The sequence below is a fragment of the Athene cunicularia genome (genome assembly GCF_003259725.1).
Source record: "Athene cunicularia isolate RWA chromosome 5 unlocalized genomic scaffold, athCun1 chr5_part3, whole genome shotgun sequence".
NCBI lineage: Eukaryota > Metazoa > Chordata > Aves > Strigiformes > Strigidae > Athene > Athene cunicularia.
Window position 1 is genome coordinate 896,870 of NW_020799103.1, and position 21,530 is coordinate 918,399.

At 42.2% G+C, this 21,530-nt stretch overlaps 1 protein-coding gene and 1 long non-coding RNA gene across 5 annotated transcripts in view; one reads left to right on the forward strand and one right to left on the reverse strand.

The window, feature by feature from the left end:
- Positions 1 to 17,760, forward strand: part of LOC113481372 — a 157,359-nt gene extending 139,599 nt beyond the window's left edge. For 2 of the 3 annotated variants that reach the window (XR_003398668.1, XR_003398667.1), the window contains exon 3: positions 12,408 to 13,524. This is a non-coding gene — a long non-coding RNA (uncharacterized LOC113481372). Of the gene's footprint in view, positions 1 to 12,407; positions 13,525 to 16,497 lie in introns of those variants that run through there. The other variant, XR_003398669.1, reaches the window with a different exon arrangement.
- Positions 3,091 to 21,530, reverse strand: part of GALNT18 (polypeptide N-acetylgalactosaminyltransferase 18) — a 165,115-nt gene continuing 146,675 nt past the window's right edge. The window contains exons 10-11 of one of the 2 annotated variants that reach the window (XM_026850923.1): positions 19,768 to 19,932; positions 3,091 to 3,603 (exon numbers count right to left, since the gene is read on the reverse strand). In XM_026850923.1, the coding sequence (XP_026706724.1) occupies positions 3,457 to 3,603; positions 19,768 to 19,932 (312 nt within the window). In that variant the 3' untranslated portion in view covers positions 3,091 to 3,456. The remainder of the gene's footprint in view (positions 3,604 to 19,767; positions 19,933 to 21,530) is intronic. The other variant, XM_026850924.1, reaches the window with a different exon arrangement.

Genomic DNA, 21,530 nt, shown 5'->3' on the forward strand with positions numbered 1-21,530 from the left:
TCCTTCTGTGGATAAATGAGTGAGTGAACACTGCTGGATAGCTGTGGACTTGGGTTATGGTGCAACCAAGTTTAGCTGCCAAAAGAGGTAGGATTTTGTAGAGATTTCTAGTAGAAAGAAAGTGTCAGTATTTAAAAAATTTTGTGTGCTGCTGTTCATAAAAAAAAATCTGTACCACCCACATGGAGGACGACTGGCCAAGGATGTCAGCAGAGTTTAAAGGTTGGACTTCCTCTTGATGCTTTCTTTTACATCTGAGCAGTCCTCGCCTTCTAAACTGTGGTTCAGTTTCCTTAGAATCATTCTGCCTTTTAAAAGCTGAATTAAAATCGTATTTACCTCTAGCCTTTTGCAATTAATACATACTTGTTTTCATATACTAAGATGGAAAAAAAAAAAATATATATATATATACACACACACACACACACACTTTTAATTGAAAAATTCTGTCCTGTCATATATGCGCTTCAAACGAGCCTACTTCACTCGAAATAGTATATTATGATGAAAAGTATATTTCTGTGGTGTTACAAGAGTTTTCAGATGGCTTATCACAAAGATCCCCTTCTGTGACTGTGCATAACAAGACTGAATTCAGGTAAACTAGTCACTTCCACCTGACAATTCAAAGCTAATGTTAGTCAATAAACAAATTACATTGCTTTGCTGTTTGAGAACGTAGCTGTGAACGACATTCCTGGGCATCGTATTCTGCACTTCTAAGTATTTTCATAAAAGCGAGGGGGGTGGGTGTGTGTGTGTACGTAGCTTAAGCAATAGTACAGCAAATCGGTAGAAAACACAGTTATTGGAAAGCCTTAATGATTGCCTGCCGAGCCTTTGTATCAGCACGTCTCTTTGGTATTCTGGTTTCGAGAAGTTATTCTGATTTAACGCTGTGGAAAACCTTTATTTAAACAAAAGTTGAAGTACGATGACGTTATGTTCTGCTTTGTTGTCAGTGTTAAAAACAGAAGTCGTGATGAATGTATTCTGGATACCACAGTGATAAAATTGTGACCTTGGGTCTCAGGAAACGCACCATAATGGTGCTGCTTGTGTACGTTCATAATTTTACTATACCATTTTAGTAGGTTTAGCCACAGATTTACATCAATTTCAGTGTTTTCTCTAAGTTACCATATAAAAATGTTTTCTCTGTGATAGAAAACAAAGGTAAAAGTGTGTTCATATAGCTGAATTGCTGTAGTATAAAGTAACGTTTCAAATCTGGATGTGTGTGTGTGTCCCCTTGTTTATTTTGGTAATTCCACTGTAGTTACTAGCATTGCAGTGCAAGCGCATTTAAACCCGCAGGTACCACTGGGGGGTTCCTGGTAACGCCGTTCTGCGTTAGAGCAGCTGTAGAGAACTGTTGCTGCGTGCGGGCCCCGGGAGGACTGGTGGGTAGTGGGAGGTATGGCGGGATAGCACCACGGCTCAGAGGACACTACATGGCTCACTTAAGGTTTTGTTGGGTGGTTGTTTTTTGTTTGTTTTTTTTTTCACTTAGCAGTGAACATCAGCCCACTGTTGGAACATAATCAGGAATAACTGCAGTTGTCTTGGGCCAGTGCTAGACATACAGTATTTATTTCGGTATGAAATGAACCAGTTGCCTCTTCCTTCTACTGTCAAGTCTTTGCCAGGTATTTCCCTCTAGTGCTCATAAAACCTCACCAAACAGAAGGTGGCTGCTCAGAGTGCAGGAGGCCTGTACAAAGCCGGGTCTGGTTGGCTCCACGCTGCTCGTTTCTGCCGTAGGCTGCAGCTCCGCGCACGGCGCTCGTGTCACCTGTGCTGACGGGCGGCTTAGTTCCATCCCCGATAGGCTGCTGCTGGGGGTGCCGGCTGGCTCTGCGTGCGCCCGGCGGCACGCTGCATGTGCTCCAGGGTGCAGAAGGCTTGGTGTGCCCCCGCATCCTCTCTACAGGGTGAAATTAAAGCTGCTTTATCTCGTCTGGCTGTGGGACCCCGACACTCAGGTTACTGATGCTTTTCTGGGGTTCTAATTTTAATGGGAGTTCTCACTCAAACAGGCCTGAGGGACACCTGAAGTCAGAGTGCAGGTGTTAAACCCACCTTCGTTGGCTCTTAACTGTTTTCCTGTTGTTGGCTCAGTGTTTTCTTACCAGGAAAGCAGATATATGGTAACTATATGTATCAGAAGGCTGAACACACATAATTAACCTGCCCCATGACTTACTAAACAGACATCAGAAACAATACTGCTAGTTGGTCAGAATGTGAAGCCAGCCTGTAAAAGACATTTGGTACATAACCGGCTCCAAAAGAGGTTCTGACTGTTACTTAAGGTAACAAACAAGAGAATAAAAAGAACAAATAGAGTAATAAAAGAATTTACACACAAATAAAAGCAGCTGGAAATAAAGAGGCCAGTCATCCTAGTATTCTGGTTTATCTCATGAGAGCGTTTCTTCCTTGCCTCATCCCATTCTTAGCTGAGATGAAGGGGTACAGCATTGCATTCACACCTCCTTAAAGGGAGGGAGGAGGAGTGAATTCATGCTTTTCGTTGTTGCTTTTGCATGGAGCCATTTTTATCCAAGTCTGCGGTAGCCAGGCAGCAGTGCATTAAAAAAAAAAAAAAAAAAAAAGTTGTAAGAACTATGAACAATTGGAAGGAAAGTGCAGTCATTGAAACGGAGGCCAACCCATTGAGAAATATCTGTTGGGTGGGGTGTTTTTACAATTTTTCTTCTAGTAGCTGCTGCTTTTCTCTTGTAGCTGCGTTTCCTTCTTTTTAATTAATTCTATTCCCTGCCTTGCTTGAGCCCTGGGGTTCTCTTTGTGGTTTTATTTAGTAGTACTGGTGAGGAAAAGTAGGTGGGTGCATATTATACACACACCACACCTCCCCCTGTATTTGCACACTAGTAGCTACAGTGGCCCAGACGGGTGTCCCAGGAGGGAGAAAGGAGGAAATTCACCTTTGCTGCAGGTACAGGTGTGCAGGCAGGACTTTTTACCACAAGTCTGGAGAATACTGATGATTGCCAACAACGGGCTGAGCGTCAGCATTGGGTTAATGAAAACAGTGAAACCACTAGTTAACTTCCAAATGGATTTCCATGGAGACAGCTAGACAGTAATAGTGTTTGGACTTTTTTATTCAATAAAAGTTTTGAGTTATAAATATTCTCCATTTGTTTCCTATTTACAGTTGTAAAATATTTCAGGATAGCCTACCCATCACCTGTCATTCAACGTCTCTATAAATGCCATGAAAACATCGTTGTCAAATAAAAAGTCGTATTTTCAGCCCACAAACCCAAGGTCCACACACTCACAAAATAAAATCAAAGGAACCAAAAAAAGAGGAGAAAAGGAACCAGGGAGATGGGGGTGTGTGTGAGAGGAATACAGTACAGCAGGCAACAATGCAATATTTGCTACATAGTAGCAAAATAAATGGGTAAAAAATTTAGTCTGCTATGATGACAAGCTTTTCAGAACGTTTGTTATAGACCAGCGTTGTCCAGTGCATTTCTGAAGGACGAGTTGAAATCCAAATTCATTTTCATTGTTTTCCTGCAATTCCAGGCAACGCTTGGATTTTCGGTTCTGGATTGGACCTCCCTTTAAAGAGAGAGAGAGAGGGGAAAAAAAAGTTTGTCTTAAACATTGTGAAATTGTTGCATTGCTACTGCATGATAATACCGATTAGAGACCATCCCAGTGTCCATCTGCTGAAGTCCACTGCTGCTGTAGAAGGCGTTTCGGAGGGAGGCTGAGCCCCAAGGTAGCTAAGCACTCGGTTGGATTGGGAGTGAAGGTTCCACAGGCTGGTTTAATCCCTGCTGCAGTTCAGAATAGCCTCAAGTGCCTGGTGACCGTTTCAGCAACTGGGGTTTCTAGAGCCAAGCTGCGTTTCTAGCCATGCTTTTTAACCCTGAGCCAAAAGCTTCCCCGACTGCTCTCGTTACCTGGCTTAGGGGCTCTGCTGTGCCTCGCAAACAAACTAACAAAAAGGCAGAAGAGGACCAGTGCCTTGGCTAGGGGTGTCCTGGATGTAGGATGAAACGCAGAAAAAATTATTCTTTGAATTCCGAGATGAATAATGTTCTGTTGCTATTCCTCAGTATTGACTCTCCATTCAATTCTCTGCTTAGTACTGCCATGTGAAAGCCCTGCATTCACTGCTGAGCTGCAGCAGATCTTAAATCACTCGGGGCTATCGCAGTTAACTATAGACCTAAATCACGGCTAAATGATCATGTAGGTGACATTTTTTGCCTTTAATTCTGGTTTCAGTTGGTTCTTTCACCTCTATCCTGTCTAATAAAGATAATAGATAACTTGTACACATTAGTGTCTGGGAAGCTTCTTCTATACAGAGTAATTTGCACAGAAGTCTGGAAGTCTGACTTTCTCTAGAGTATCTTGGACTTGTATAGTAGAGAATTACTGGCTTAATCCGCAAATCAAAGACTGGAGCGTAAATCAGTACAGATTAGTACACTGACATATGGAAAGAGCAGCCACATGGAGATCACTTATTTGTACTATGGGGGGAAAAACAGTTGCTATAAAAAAAACCCACACCACCACCCAGCCCCAAACAAAAACGCCCCACCTCATCAGTTTTGTTCAAGTCTGTGTTATACCCTGCATTAGAAGGTCGTAGCTGTGATTGATTTCTATTATAATCACAAGGATATTGGAATAAATCCCACAGAAATGCTGAGTTTGCTTTTCCAGAGAAGGCAGTTCCTCACACAAGGGTAGCTCTGCCGTTCAGTACAGGTTCTGCTTCGTTCACACGGGTTATACTTATCAAGTACTGTCTCTGAGAAGGGAGTTCAAAAAACATTTTTTGGGCCTGGCTAATGAAATACAGAATTAGGTTTGAAAGCTCTAAGTCTTTTAAATATGACTTTGGGTAAGAGAGACCATTTCTAGAGTAATCCTCAAAAGTCAAAATGTCAGTCCTGCTTGGTAGACCTACCTGCAGTCTCGATACAATTTTCACTGAATACTTTATGGACAGGCATGCAGTAGGCATTTTAACATGCCTCCATAACAAAACCCTGAGTGAGCTGCATTTCCCACTGCTGCATAACTGTTATTGACATTCAGATTAATAACAGCAGTTCAATTTGGGTGACTGGTAGGAGCATAAACTCTAAGCCGTCTGTAAGCAATAAAACTGCTTGATGTACAAGAAATTTGAAAAAACTAGGATGGGAAATTAGCCAAAGCTTTATTATTATATGCTGTTTGTTCCCTTATCCTAAACACACACACACACACCACACCACCACCACCCCCCAAGTCACTTCAGTCTTCTAAAGCTCACTGTGGTGAGTGTTGTGGGGTTTTTTTCCAAATTCATTCAGTGATGGCCTTCAAATTAGGTCCTTCAGATATAAAACTCTGAGGTAATGGATGTTTCCTTGTTGGCAAAAGAGTTGTCTTGGTTTGTTTTGTTTCTATCTTCTAGCAAAACATAGGGTTTCTATTCTTAATGGAAACTGTTGACTGTGGGTTTTCTCTGCATACTCAGTGTTGCATGGCACCCAGGGTCAGCTCCCTGGGTTTAAATTGGGAATTACAGTTTACCACAAGGGTTTCTGCCTAAACCCAAGATCAACTTCCTTGTGCTTCCAGCTGATGCTGGAGGTGCTCGTGCTGCTGTCATTTAGGTTAACTAGGCCTGTATCTTTCATTTATCAGTTTAGTCTTTGTCTCAGTTTTGGTGTCTAAGACACCCTCAGCTCAGATCTTGCATAAGGAAGCAGGAGAAATACACTGTCCCCCTTTCTGTTTTGCCAAAAAACTAGTTATGGGAGACTAGTTCAGCTCCATTACTAGCCTGATTTTTGGATCTGGGGGATGAATCTGGGTACGGTACTTTTAAACCTCTCCTGTCGTTTCTAACTTCCTAGTGTAAGTGAAGGAACAGAATTAATTCTCTCCATTTCACATACAGCATGACACTAAACCACAAGTGTTTCCCTGGTACAAAACTCTTGTTGCCCCAACTCTGTGAAATGAACTTTGAGAGCAGCCTTTTTGCCAATGAGGAGGAATGCTCAGGTCTAGCTGGCTTCAGCACCTGGGCTGGGGCGAACGCGGTTTGTTGGCTGCACTTTGTGAATCTATTCTTTCTCCCGCAGGACTGTGTATGGGGCCCAGTCTCCTAACTCAGGGCTCTGTTAGAGGAAGGCACAGCACTAAGGCTCAAATACTGCCATGCTGAGTTGGAATTTCTGCCTAACTCCCATTTGTTTCAGTGGCCAAGGGTTTCTTCCTCTTGAATGGGCAGATTTTGGGGTAGAGCAAGGAGGATGCTCACAGTGGAGACAATGTTTTTTCTCTCTTCTAAATCTTGTAGAGCACACACAGGTGTTACAGTAAATGTATTCATGTGAAATAGTGTAATACAGGCAGCTACATCCACAAAACTTAAACCACTCCTAAGGAAAAACAAAATAAGCAAGCAACCAAAACCCACACAGAAAGCCCACCCCACTCCTCCTCTTTTCCTGATGTGCCCTCATGTGAAATCCAGCTTCTATTTAACAGAAACAAGTGACTCGGGAGATAAAAAGCTGAGGAAGCTCTTTGTGATGTGCTGCAAAGCACTCTGCAGCAGTGGCTACCCAAAAATCACCCTGCCGAGTACAGATGAACATAAAAGAGACACCAAAGTTAAGTAGTGGCTAAAATGTGTGAACTGAGCAGTGTAGAGAGCAGGGATGCTTTTAGGAGCAAGATTTTTTTTCCCCACAAGAAAGAGAAAGGTAAAGGCTGCAGTCCTGTTAGAACGATGCAGCTCCTCAGAGGTGTGGGTCTGTGCAGAACCCGGGCTTAATCCCTCGGAGAGGAGGCGGGCTGCACGGCTTCGGCTCCTTTCAGCCAGCGTATAAATAGAGAACTGCTCTGAAGTACAGGGAGAGGCGTCTCTACAGCGCTTACTAAAATTTCCTTGTTAGCCTACTTAATTGTGTTCATTTTTTTGCCTTCATCTGCCTAAAGCAAAGCTGTGACGGGGGGATCGGCCTGTTACCTCTCGGGTGATGACGGTGCACCTGCAGAGTCTGACCCAGCGAGCTGTTTAATCATGAAAGCACACGGACTGAGTAACTCCACCGAAAGAAGGCAGCAAGCAGGACTGACCTGCTGAAAGCTACCTCTACATTTTGCTACTCTGACTGGTTTGCCTCCAAATTAGGGTATTCCTGAATGGTTTCTGCAGTCTGTTTCATTGTTAGCATTTGGAACCCCGCAGACAAAGGTGTCCCTTTACTTAATTCTTTTCTTTACATAACCATTTACTGAAACTTGTCTAAAACTCAGAATGCCATGTTTACCACTTGCTCAGCAAAATGGTTTACTCCGCCTTTCACTTAGCCTGAAGTTGCCTGTCTGGTTCCCTTTCCCCATCCTAGGTGGGAGCTCTACTTTCAAATTTAGAGGCAAGAAAATGATAGCCTAGGGTAATATCTTTAATCATGATACATAAAATACAACTCTGTAGGCTGAAATGAGTTAAAGAGGAGTTCTGCCCAATCGAACAGTTAGGATTATGATCTTGGTCGATGAGAGGCAGCTCAATGGCAGAAGGCTTGAGACAATAAAGAAATATCCAGGTCAGCTATTTTATAAAACTAGACTGAATGTGACAGCACTAACCAGCTCGACTGAAAACTTGATGGGTTTTGCAACGCAAATTGAAGCAATTCCTGTGAGAAGCACAGATGCTCTCAAGTCCTGCTGGTAACCTTAGACACGTACAGAAGCGAGTGCTTCATAAGCGTGCTTTTAATGTTAACGCTCCTCGAGTCACGCATCCTGGGTGACCCACAGCTACTGGAACGTGTCAGAACACAGCGGGAAGCAATGCTTCCTTCAGAGTTACTGTACTTTCTGCATATCTGCCCTATGTAAGAGGTTTCCTTTCAACTCTCTCTTAAGGTAGAATTTATTCAGTAATACTGTATCTAAGGATGCCAGCTGCTGCAGTGCAGGGATGTCCAACCTGTGGTAGGCAGCCTGGGGGTGGCTCCTGCATGGAAAAGCCAACTTGCTTTTAGAAAGGGCAGCACGTTGGAAGGACTCAGTTACATGTTCTAGGTTAGAGCTGGAGTACTAGTAAGCTATGCAGAGTGATCAGACAGTCCTTGCTGAACTGTTCCCTGGGTTCTGTTTTGGTTTATTGGGGGGTGGTGGACATGCAGTTCCCAAACCTCTCCCTTTCTGTATTCTGCAGGGCCGTAGGTGGGATGGGTCCTCTCTGTAATACTGGTCCTTGCAGAACCAGCCTTACTTGAAAGCTGTTATAAAAGTTTCTCTGTCTAGAGGGCTACAAGTGGGACGCTTCCTTTAATAATACCAGAGACATTAAAGAAAATTTTTTAAGAAATATGTCTAGTGTACACACTCCGTGTAACCTGGAATACTATTGCTACGGCAAACTGGGGTTATATACCATTTTGTGCTCCTCGGATAAACTCCCTTCAACACAAAGCATGTTCTGACTTCATGACAGAAGATGCATTGAAAGTTTCTGTGAACATACACCTAGCCAAAAAGTTCTGAAGAACTCACGGGTTTTCTTGCCAAAAATCTCACCTTTACACTGCAGTATAAATCTTTTTTATTTCTGGCTGTTTTTAACAGAAATTTACCATTCTATTTACTCTCTGATTTTCTTCAGTAAGAAATCTCTTCAGCAAGAACCAAGTAATTTTCTGTCCTTTGTTACTCCGAAGTCAGATTGCCAAGGTTGTGTTTTGGTGTATGAACAAAAAAACCACTTGACAGGAAAAGGAGAGAGATGCTACTTCACATAGTTTAGGTATTTTAAGGGAAGGATTCATATGTGCATAGGTGGCATCATTAAAGCTGAATAAATAATTTGCACCATCTACTTGGTCAGTTTAGTCATTGTTTGTACTTGGCACATGTGCTAGATGACATTCCATTTAGGTAGGCTCTATGAGCTGCAAGTTGTACTCCGCTTCCAAATTTCCTAGAAAAAGCAATGTAGGAAGGGAAAACGGGGAAGTGAGGTTGTTGCTCTAGACTGAACCAAGGCTTCATAAGTAAGTTAGTAAAAGCTCTCGGGCGTGAAACTTAAGACGGTTTGATCACTTGTAATAATGAAGGATAGTAAACGCTGGGGGTTGTCAGCATTACTGAAAATCAGACCGATGGCTCTTTTTAACAAGTTACTACAAAGTGTACGCTTTTGTTAGGGAGTTTAAACCTACTTTTTACTTGTCACATTAAAGCTTGTGTTATTATACCTAAAAGAGAAAAAAAAGTAGTGCTCTTGCTAGCTTGCCTAACCATGGCTATTTCAGAAGAAGGTCTTACAGGGTTATCAGGTGTAGCCAATCTCGTATCACATGTGCTATATTGATCCTTGCATTCACTAGTCTGTAATTTTCTATTTGTATGTCAGTCAGTGACCTCAGATGTCTACCTTTGCTCTACTTTTGAGGCAGAAACTCCAATCTTCACTATTGCTTTCATCATTTGAAACAAATAATTATGTCGAGGTCCGTATAACAGGGGTAGTCTCCACTCCAAACAGTACACATAATCTTCTCATTCATTTCTCCAGAATACTGGGGTAAATTTTTCAGTGACTGTTAGTACACCAAACTTAGTCCTGAGAAAATGTCACAAGTCACTTTATCTTCTGTGTGGTCATTTGTGGATACTGCTGCAGTGAGAAAGTGTTCACAGGAAAAAGTGAGCAATTTATTCCATACAGTCATTCATGTATTTTTAGTATTGCCTGTTGCTTGGAAGTACTGGATGACGTTATTGAGTTTAGAATTTCTGCTTTATGGTTGTGTCAAGGGTAGAGGGGTGGGTGTGTGTGTGTATATATATATATATATATAGGTTATGGATTAATTCCTTCTCAAATCTAAAGCAGTATGACAAATTTTCCAACTCCTTGGCAAACAGGTGCTCTGTAAGTAAAGCAGAGTAAGCTCCAAAAATGCTGTGAGAGACGATTCACAGGTTGACATTTTCTATTAGTTTGTCAGTGTGTGTCTTTCCTGCATCCTCCTCATGCCATCTACTCCCTACTGTCCTACTTGGCAGCGTTCAGAAAACCGTAAATGCAGAACCCGCTATACCGAGTAGTCACTGCCTGCTCAGTGCCCAACTTTGATACTCTAAAATTCTGAAGTAGGATTTACTTAAGATGTGTTTCTGCACTAGATAAGTTAACAATGGCTGCATTTTATACTTCCTTCTACGAGCAGGAGGGTTAGATATAGGTAAATTCTGTGGTTCTAAATATCTCTGGAGCCTTGGGTGGCACATAGCTTACAGAAATGAATCCAAAGTTGTGCTCTGCACCAGTGTTTTCTGTAGGGTAATTTTTGCTCTAACTGAAAATCAGATTTTTTTTTATATAATTTTTCACAGATTGTGCCATACAGTAGCTGCCTCTAGAGAAACAGTATGATGATATAAGGAACAAATGTTGGGAGTGCTGGATACATTGGCTTTATTTGCATGTTCTACAAATACACTTTGTGTAAAGCTTAGAAAGGTTACCTTTTTCTCCTTCTGTCTGAGATTACATATAAATGACTTCTGCAAACAAATCGGGCTTGATTTATCTGCCCTGATCTAGGCTTGCTTCAAGATGTCTAAAGAAGACAAAGAAAGGCAACAAAGATGCTTCAAAGTGTGATGGAATATTCAGATGGTAGGGAATTACAAAATATACCAAAATGAAACAAAAATAGGACTTTGCTTCGGATGTAAATGGAAATTAGTAGGATACGACTTCAGTGATTAAAAGTCTGAATATCTGTGAATACCAGTGTGAAACTGGTAAATGAAATTTCTAAGGAAAAAAGGAATGTTAGTTAGAAGTTTGCAACAACTACTGTGATTTCTGTGGGTGTAGGAAACCTGTGGAACTCACCGTTGGAGGCGTCATGTTCAGTGACTGATGGGGTGTTTTAGTGGGCTGGGTTCAGGTGCTGATAAAAGGACATTTTATAGCCATGCCGAGACGATCAAATCTCGGCCTTGGTGAAGAGGGCACTTAGGGGTCAGAGGGAATCCTCCTCCTGGTGTACGGTGAGCTGCTGCCTCGGGCAGCCTTCTAGATAAGGTGATTCATCTCCTGAATTAATTTTCTGATCTGTGATGTGGCAAATTGTGTATTCCTAGATTTTTGCTCTTTTGGTTTTGAGGCGGACATCACTTGTGTGTACGTTGCTTTCGGAGGCTCCTCCTGCAGTGCTTGTTTGTGCAAGACTCGTTGAGGCGTCTTCCCTCCCCGCTTTTGAGGGTGCCCAAGATGCAATATTAATGAAAATCCCCTCACAGCCTGCACCTGAAGATCATGTCCAAGAGCACTTACTGCCTTGTTCTTTCTCTTTTTGTCCTTATGGATGAAAATATGGTTCTAATCTAGAAAACTAATGAAGAAAAGTTCAGGTTGTTGTTTACCAGCCTCAGCATAGGGGATACCTAGTTACTCAGCTTCCGCCAGACAAATAAGAAACTCCTTTCAGCACAATTAGAAAACCCAAGATTTTGATACTTTCCCTAGGAAAGACAAGATTTATGGGTTTTACATGAGAGAAAACAGGCATTGCTATTGCTTTGTGAGACGTAACTCTTACGAAAATGTAACTCCTTTGGAAAACAAAAATACTGAATGACAATTTTATTGCTCTCGTGTGTGGTGTATTTAATTAGTCTAGATTTTCTGAGTGCTCAGTATGAAGGCTTCCTATCTCATTTTAACCCAGAAACCGAACTGCCTGCATTGTCATTATATGCTTATGATTAAAACCAATCTCTAGAGACCAAGAAATAAATTGAGTGCCAACTGAAGAAAATTAAGAAATGAATTTGCACTAGTATTTCAATCGATCTGCACATTCTAACAGGGGAGTTTAGGTTAGGCTCTTTGGTCACAGTATCTAGTTATTGAAAATGGCTTTTTCCCTAGTAACCACACAAATCTGTTAGCAGTTTAGAATTGATACTGGGAAAGGAATGTCCTTGCAGCTGCAGCACAAACCTTGCACAGTTTACTCAGACAATCTACTTTTGTCTCTTACACTGGGCATCATCACTGTCAGGTTCAGGATACTGGACTCGTCTCACTAAATAACAAACCTTCCTTTCTTGTCATACGTATCACTATCACATCCTGATTTAACTGCCTTCCAAGTGAACGTTTTTCTGAAGTATTTGTGTCTCAGATTTGTAGGGTGTTACCTCATAGCTAAATCTTGCTTATGTACATATTATTCTTGTCTTAATTGGAATTAAAGATACAGCTGCTATTGACTTGATCAGGACAGACTTTGGTTTTCATCTGGGAAGTTAGAAATAATAAAATATGTATGCTAAAGGTAAAAATCATTCCATCTATCTCACAGCTGAGGTATGCAGAACCCAAGAAGTGATTGGTCCAGTAATGCAAAGGAGGGACCAAGAACAGAGCTCAGATCTCCTGAAACCCAGCCACTTCATCTGGTAAGTGTTGGTTATCAGTTAAGTTGTAGAAAACCTTCTGGCTTTGGCCCTTCTTTTGGCGCTCTGTCATTATAATGCCATGCAGCACCTTGTCAGCAGCAGCTGTCATCTGCGGTTTTTGGATGGAGCCTATCTGGACATCTGAAATTAGGAAAAATGAGGTAGAACTAGAACAAATAATTTCTTTGTAAATGTGGTGTTTAAAATTATATGCTAAAATATGCAAATAGGGTATCTGTTTTGAAGGAAAAACATGGGTATGTGTTAACTTCCTTCTAAATTAATTCGGCACAAGTGTCTTTGGAGCTTAAATGTAGTCCTCAGGAGAGTAAATACTGCATAATGTGATATGCTGGAAAAGACTTGAAATGCACCCACTAAAAGCTCATTTTACTGCTGTATTCACACACAAACTTCCTAGCTGGCAAGTTCTACACCCAATTTGCAAAGATTAAAACTTGCTACTAGAAAAACACAACTATCCTTATACAAAGGAATTTTGGTTACCACTAACTACAGCAGTAACTGCAAGCAAATTTAACACCAGCTGTTAAAACACAGTATTATATAGTAATAGTTGTATTTAATATTTTTTTCTGCACGTGTTTTGCATATACATTTTCATATTTAAGTTAAAGTCAAGGATTCAAAATCAAAAAACACTGAATGCTTTCAGATTTTTGTACTTCTAAACAATTCCACTGTGCATAAATGGGATTAAAGAGTTTGTAGGCTTCTGGTGTGACACAGCTCAAGGAGTACCAAAACCTAATAAACTTGTTCTTATAAAGTGTTGAATATTACAAGAAATGCTTGTTACACATGAATTAAGGACAAATGTAGTAGAGCAAGAAGAAAATTAAAACATTAACCGATCACTTTCTCATGTCTAAGCAGATGTTTCAGGTTCCTTGTCCTCCAGTGCAGTTAGCCAAAATATTAAATACAGCCAGACTATGGTAATAGCTGATCAAAGACAAGGCAAAGAGTAGCTAGGTGTGGGAAAAAGTGCTGCTGATGTACTGGGGCCTGTGGAAGTGCTTTTGTGGTTAAGGTCTAAACCTGGACACTTGGAAACACGGGTTGTTTCAAAATCAGCCTCCCTGAACATACTGGTGTTACCTAGTCTGTTAGCTCAATTAATTGAATAATTAGGTTCTGGCTTTCTTTATATTTCTCCTGCAGGATCAAAGTCTGTATTTCTTTTCACGGGATCACAGTCATTTTGTGTTCTGAGCTGCCAGGCAGGTAGCCCTGCAGAGTTACACAGCTGCGTAGCAGGACAGCGTGCCTGACACTGCAAATACACACTGAGTGTATCTGCATCCTCTGGGGTGAGAAGTACAGCATGAATTCAAATTCTTGATAAATTAAGGATGCTGGTTTTCTACCCTGTGGCTCTCACAATGGAAGAGTCTGAAGAAGTTAATGGGGACTATTGTTCCCTTCGACACAGCTCTACTGGAGGGAACCCCTCCTGTACACAGACGTCCTTGGCTAGTGTGTGTGGTGCGGAGTGGGAGTGGGCGTGAGGAGGAGACTGCTCTGTAACGGTGTCTGTCTCCACTTCTGCGCTGGGAGGGCTCAGCAAGGGAGCGTAGGGAATTGTGCACACAGGAGACTCACTGCACGGGCTTCCAGTTCACTCCCTTCCTGGGATGGGGCTGTGGTTCTAGCCTGCGGTAGTACTGCACAGCCTTTCATTTCATAAGGTGAAGGTCGGTAATTCAGAGTGACTGTCCGACAGAGGCCAGAATCTTCAGGAGAAACAACATGTAAACGTTTTTCAGTAATTTTAAAGTCTATTCTTTCTTTATATGGCTACATGGAATAATGATTTAATCTATTATCTAATATCTATTTAAATGAGATCTGGATCATGTTTATCTGTGGAATACTCTAACAACCGAGTAATTAATTTGCTCTTGTCTGTCTTCTCTTTTCCTTCCAAAGCAATTCCTACTGTGGTGTTTGGGAAATTACACATATGGTAACTGCTGTTGCCAGCAACAAATTTTATTTACAGCTTCTCAGGATAGCATAAGCCACCCCCTCTGAACAGTCCTGAACTGGAAGGTTTCCTGTGGAAGCCTCCAGCGCTGACTGGAAGCACAGTCTCTGCAGCACGTAGAAGCAGTAGTAGCATCGCAGGCAGCTGGGGCTGCTGGTGGACAGGGCCCACGACAGTGCTGAGCACAGGCCCTGCACAGCCCCTCCTGCAGCTGCATACCCTTCTTACCTCGCTATGGCAACCACACTGTTAGCTGAATTACTTAAATTAACAGAGCTTACTGTACTAGAAAGAATTCATCATGGAACAGCCTTAAAACTATTCATCTCTTAGGTTTTTAGCTCTGCCTCGTGTCCTTTCTTACAGCTCTTTTTACCCAGAGCCCTCACCTGTCAGGTTTCTCACAACAGCAAATAGTGACAGCAGAGCAAGTCTGGTTAGAAGCATCCAGAACAGTCACATCCTATCCAACTAAATAGAAACAGGGAAACACTTCAAGATAAAGAGTAATTACAGAAAAACTTCTTCCTTTTGCCTTTGCTGTGCTGCTGGAGGAGTCCTAACATGCCGTAAGTATATTTTCTAGATGACCTGCTGTCACCAGGTGATGCATGTAGCGATGACTTCCACTCACAGGCAGATGTTGTCACAACTGCCTCTCCATCAGCAATAAACGTGAGGAATGAGCCTGGAGACTGAGAAACTCCTCACCAAAACCAACCAGTACACCCCTCCAAAGAACCCAGCTGCAGCATTTAGAATGCCCTATTTCTTAGCACACAGAACAAAGGGAGTAAGCGCTCCAGAAGAGCATGGCTGGGCCGTGGGCAGTTTCTGCGGAAAGGTGTCCCAAGGAGTCCCTGTCCAGGGGCAGGCGCCGGCGCAGCGCGTGCCAGTGACCGTGCTGCTGACCTGCTGCGTCCCCCAGGCCGCGGGGAGCGGGCGGCTGCAGCACGCTGCCTCGTCCTAAAGCGCTCACAGGCTCTGAGCAGGATTAATTGGTTAGCACTAACCAAGGGCAGCTGAGGTTAGGTTTTGTTTTCCTAATGGTTCATGATGCCAGAGCAACTTCCTTGATACCACATTTAAATTGATATTTTAGTAAAATTCTGACCATTTTACTACCCATATAATTCTTGTAATTCTATCCTCTCTGCCTTGCATAATTTCTGTTGATTGTTTACTATTTCGCTGTAAGGTCTAATTTTGTTCTGATTAAATGAATAACTGGCAAGACAGACTGAATTGGGTGAACTGTCAAACACCTAGAAGACTTCTCAGCATAGAAGTATTGCCAAAATAAGCATTTCCCTATCACAAGACTTGACAAACAACCTGAACAATAAAATTCTAGAATGCTACCCAGTTGATGGGAGTCTTTTCAGGGCTAATTTACACAATTTGACATAATTACAGTTATAAACACTTGAAGAAGCCTTGGAAGGAAGAATGTCACTGAAGCCTACAGTTTACTGGGTCTTGTTGCACTTGGCAGCTGTACAAAACTGTGGAGCATGGAAATTTGCTTAGATGGATCCTGATTATACAAACACATTGCACAAGCTTTGAATGCTCAATGCAAGTTTGTCCTGCACAGCAAGAGACCACAGCGAATCAGTGGTCCAGCCAGCCAGCGTGATGTACAATGAGAACACTCTGCGGTGCTGGTGGTGGATCCCTCCACGTGACTGCCCTGTCACTAAACTAGAGCTCGGCCCGCGAGGTAGCAGTGGACATCTCAGCGTCTGACTCCAGCTGCCTACAAATGAAGGTAGCCACATAACTTCAAATTCTAAAACCAAAGTAAAAGATTAACTTTTTAAAAAAGAAATTGTTCAGTATACACACACACACGCTTCTAACCAAAGATGCAAATTAAGAATTAAATAATTCTGTAATAGATCTACCAAAGCAAGACCACTACCTGAGGATGACCCCTATTTTCTACTTCTGCCATAAGGATTTCTCTCATTACATTTCAGCAATGCAAGGGAGGAGGAAAATGTTATCTGAAGAATCCTTTTTCCAAAAAGCTTTAGAGTCTTCTGTCAAACAGCCTGAAGTCCCATCTCCCACCACAGACTATCATGGTGCCTCTCAGAAGTGTGTTTTGTGGAAAAATGAGAAAGTTTCCTCATACTTGAAGACACATGTCTGGAATTCAGAGTAAATACTGATATTTGTGATGGTGTTGTTGCCATAAACCTGCTCAAGTGATAAATGGATGCATATGGCCAAGTGGATTTGGGGCAGATGGGTCTAATTTGGGCAACGCACACGCCTGACCACAGCGCTGGCCAATGCCTGACTCAAGTCAAAGCTGGAAGAAAGGGACATCTGTAGTCAATATAAAAATATGACTAAGTCAGTTACCTGTCTTGCTCCATCAACAGGGGACAGCCCAGGGCCTGCTGAGCTCCCCTGCATGGCAGGATCTCCCCTTGAGCAGGGACACCTCTAAAGGTTACTCACTCCTTCGAGGTTGAGAGGGTCCTTGCCACAACAGGTTCTTGGTAAGAAATTAATAGCATGTCACTCTGAAATCTCAGCCGAGTGCTGTAAAGGATTGATGAGGCACACAGAATCCTTCGGACACAAGCCACTGACCAAGTCTGGGACTAGGACTGGATCCCGCCCTGCCTAGACTCCTCTTTGGGAGGCAGTTTAAAACTGAAGGGGGTCCTTTCCAGACCGCATGACTCAGCGGGAGGGTCTCCCTGACGCTTTTGTCTGACCCTGTCCTCTATGCAGTAACTGCTCAGGTGCACCTTGCTGTGGCATCTTGATAAATTAAACCCGTCGCATTTACTGTTGAGCTTTGTTAACTCACCATCTTACATCAATAAAATATATTGTTGCTTCTCTCTTGCGAGTGAAGTGCATCACTCTATCCGTGACAGCGAAATCTAGTTCAATTAGTTCATCCTGCTCTGGTTGTTAAATCTTGCTCCCATTCCCTTTGAGGCAGTTCTCTACTTGCAGTGCTATATTTTTAATTATCTGTATCATCAGACATGCTTGTTGAATGGCTAGAGAATCCAGAGAAGTCAAAGCATACTCGAAGGCAAAGGAAGATGCTATAAAAAGCTGTGGCCAGCATCTACATTTTAATTAGGATTTCACAAACTTCAGGACTCCATCAGCATCAGTACTTACAGTCCTGTTTATTTTTAGTAGCTCTGCTCATTGTGTAATATGGGAAATAAATACCAGAGCTTTAAAAATGTAATAAAAGACTCTTTTCAGATAGACAGCTTCCAGTGTATTCACAGAAGCATCCTCTCGCCAGTCTAAATAGATGGAGTTCATCAGCTGATATTGGCAAGCCTTGATTACTCTCATTAGCTTTCTTCTAGCTTACAGAACGTACAAGGGGCTGCATACCATGCTGTATGTTGAGAAATAATGGCATTTTAATTGCATTGGGTATTAACAGAATCCTTTTTGAACAGTAAGCTTTTAATTATTTTATTTGTTTCTTAATTTATCATAAGGAAACAACTAATTAGCTTTCACTTCTCCTGGGCAGAAGTTTCTTTGTAGCAGACTTAAGTACAGTCCACAGAGGGTAGTTTACCAGCACTAGCACCTTCAGTGGGAGATTGTATTTGGAACGTGGAATGGAAATAGAGACAGAAAACAAACCTGAAGTAGTTAAATCCCATTTCTGAAGCTGGGAATACTTAAATTGTCACTGTGTTCTACTGCTGCCCCCCAAATCAGATCTGACATAATGAGTATTACAGAACAGCAGCGGAGGGCTGGGTTCCACAGAGAAATCACTGAATAGGTGGACAGTACTGAAATACTTTTTGAATAAATATGCTAATTATACTTTTTTAAAATGATACCAAAAATCAAGTGCAGAGATGGCCACAGCGAGGCTCCCCCTCCCTCATGACGAGACTCTTGTTACGGTTTGAGAGAAGGCATAATTAAAACTCTGCTCTTGAGACGACTGAAAGCAAGAGCTGGGGTCTCTCTCCAGGTGAGGGATTTAAGGCCTGGTGCCTGAGACGTCCCCTTGAAAGACACAGATCTGGATTGCCTTCAGGTGTAACTACAAATTTCATTAACAGTATGCATTACTGATTACTGTCCAAACGCTTTCTGCACTAAGGTAGGTGCTAAACTGCAGTACCCATGTCTTAAATACACCCATCGTGGCTGCTGGAGTCAAGACATTGGCAAACCCACAGGGATGATACAGACAAATCAAATGCAGGAATAAAATTACCTTAACGGTGAGCCTCAGCCCATGGGCTGGAGCACACAACTAGCTCTGTAGCCTCAAAACTGCAGAGGAGCAACTGTGAGCAGTCAAACTCCCACTAGCTATTGAATTTTTCACAGAAGCCAATACTTGTTTTGGGAAGAACTGTCCTCTCCCATTTTATTCATCCTAAGCAACTGACATGTCCTGTCAGTCCCTGATAACTGGTAGACTTCCAATGTCTTAACTCTTACCTTCCTTTGAAAGACAAAATTTGACTGTCTTCAGCTTCCAACTACTGGAACCTGTTTTGTCTTCAGGATAACCCATGTCCTGACAGGCTCTGGGTCACCTTGCACACCTCCTCTTGGCTAAGTGAACAGAGTGATCCCAGCAGCACTGTATCGCAGAGCATGTTTCTAGCCTCAGAACTTTTGTGGCTTTACAGTTCTCCCTCGGATTTCTAAATCAGTTATGAAGTGTGGACACCAGGCCTGGACTCGGTGCCCTGTCAGCATTCTCATCGCTGTAAAATCACTTCTCAGCCTTTACCTGCACTTCTTTTGTTCTCTCTCTCTTGTTCTCACACACATGCACGCACATTAGTCTTTTTAAGTCAGGAACTGCAAAGGTAGCTCATGATGAGGCTGTTGCCATCAATGATCCACTACTCCCTTTTCTGAGTTGCTACTTCCAAAAAACCAAAACAACAAAAAATAGCTGTTTGTTTCTAAATAGGTTACTTTTTGCATTTGACTCTACAAAGATAACTTTTTTTTTTCCCCATTGAGGTAATTCTGTAGCATTCGCTCTGTCTTAGAAACAAATCATTTATTGTGAACTCAGAAAATAAAATACAAGTTTTATAACCTCCTGAGATAGCTGACATTGGGATCAAATGTAAACATGGCTTCCTGGCTCTGTGCAAAGAAAGCAAGGCTAAACCTGGTTCTCTTCTGTTAGTAAACAGATTACTCACACTTCTGATCCAGAAACAGAGCTTTTGAACTTTCTGAAATGTCTGCTGAGTAAGAATTACCTGAGTAAAATGCCAGTAAAGCTTCATTCTCTTGGCTTTGGCATAATTGCATTCAATGAGCCTGGGCCTGCTGTTCACATCCACCAGGCATCTGTTGTCATCATCGTCGATAGTGGGACTCAGAACACCCACATGGAGCTGCTGATTGCTTGTGTAATAAACATTCTGCAACAGGAAGCACAAACAAGATTTGTGGCCTCTAGACAGAAGCAGCACTTTTACCAAAAAGCTAATGGCAAAGATAAATACGCTGAAGAGCAGTAGGCTGACCCCATAGTGGCTTTTAAATTATTTCCTTTCATGCAGGAGGCAACAGAACATTTTTAAAAGTTGTTCTAAATTAGCAATTAATTGTTGCCAACAACAACAGTTAACTATTGACTTGGAAATGCTCAAACAAAAGGGATTGTGGTCTCATTGTGTGCCTTTTTACTTCTGTTTCCTATGATCATGCACCATGGGTCTTCGGGGACACCCGCTAGCAGGAAGGGGTTAGTCTGAGTATTGCCATCAACTCTGATTAGGCTGTTTCATCTGAGGAGAATACCTAACTGGAGAGGTAAGAAAAGAGAACAGCAGCACAGCAGTTCAGCAGAAAGGATCTCAATCTTTTAGACCACGGAGAGAGAAATGAAGGTTTTCTACAAACAAATGCCAAAACCCCAAATTTGAGGCAGCTAACCAGAATCCAGTATATACAATAAAAAGTTATTAACAGTTGGTGACAGACAGATACATGGCAGGAGAGGGAACAGAATGGCCATGTTTCAGGCTATTTGTTCTCATTTCGTGTATGACAATAGACACAGACACAAGAGACTGGCAGAAGGGACCAGACACTGGCTGCTCTGGATCTGTAGCGAAGGGAGTGCTCTCACAGGCCTCAGTGATTACACTCAGGACAGAAGCGTGAGACTGCGATATTACACAAATTCTTTTCACTCTGACTACAAACAAGATATGTGGGAGGTTTCTCTAGAAGAAAGAAAAAGAAGGGGAAGGAAGGTGGGCTTGCCAAAGCCGATATCATTCCTCTTGAAGAGAACAGGTTACGAGAAAGATAACACAGGACTATGCTGGGACTGTCTGTTGGCTAATCACAAATAGAATTAATTCTGCTAAAGTCAGACCTTTTTCTTGAGAGGACCATGAGAAAGATGAAATTGCAGCATCATGCTTTAGTAGCCTTATCTGATAAGGGTAGGTGTAAGGCTTTGACAGCTGCGGCTGGTATCAGTCAAACAGGCAAGAGCTGGGCAGAAGCACCAAGTTAACGTCCCAGTCATCCTGCTGTATCCCTTCCACGTGTCTAACCAAAGGGAGCTGGAAATGGTGCTGCGTGTATTTGGGAATCTTCTCTGTTCCCAGAGGTTGATGGTACTGTCTCCCGGTATCTGTTCACTGTTGATGTTGTAGCTTGCTTTGTATGTGTGTGTTCTTATTTGTGAAAACTGATAAAATATTAATTGCAACTAGGAGAGAAAGCAAAGAAACACAACAAACCAGGACTGAGGAGAGATTTGGCAGCTTAACGTAAAACAACAACTTTGAACATGGAAATCAGTCCGTGCAGGGATTAAATGCAGATCAGAACAAATGGTGGTGTTTGTGTGCGAGACTGTGTCCTCTCTTCACCCTCCTGGAACACTTGTGGGGCAGATCTGCAGCAAATGTGAACTGACATAGCTGCATAAAAAGTTAATGAAGTTGCTATTAATGGTTTACACTAATCAAAGGTCTGACCCCCTTCATCAAGTCTCATT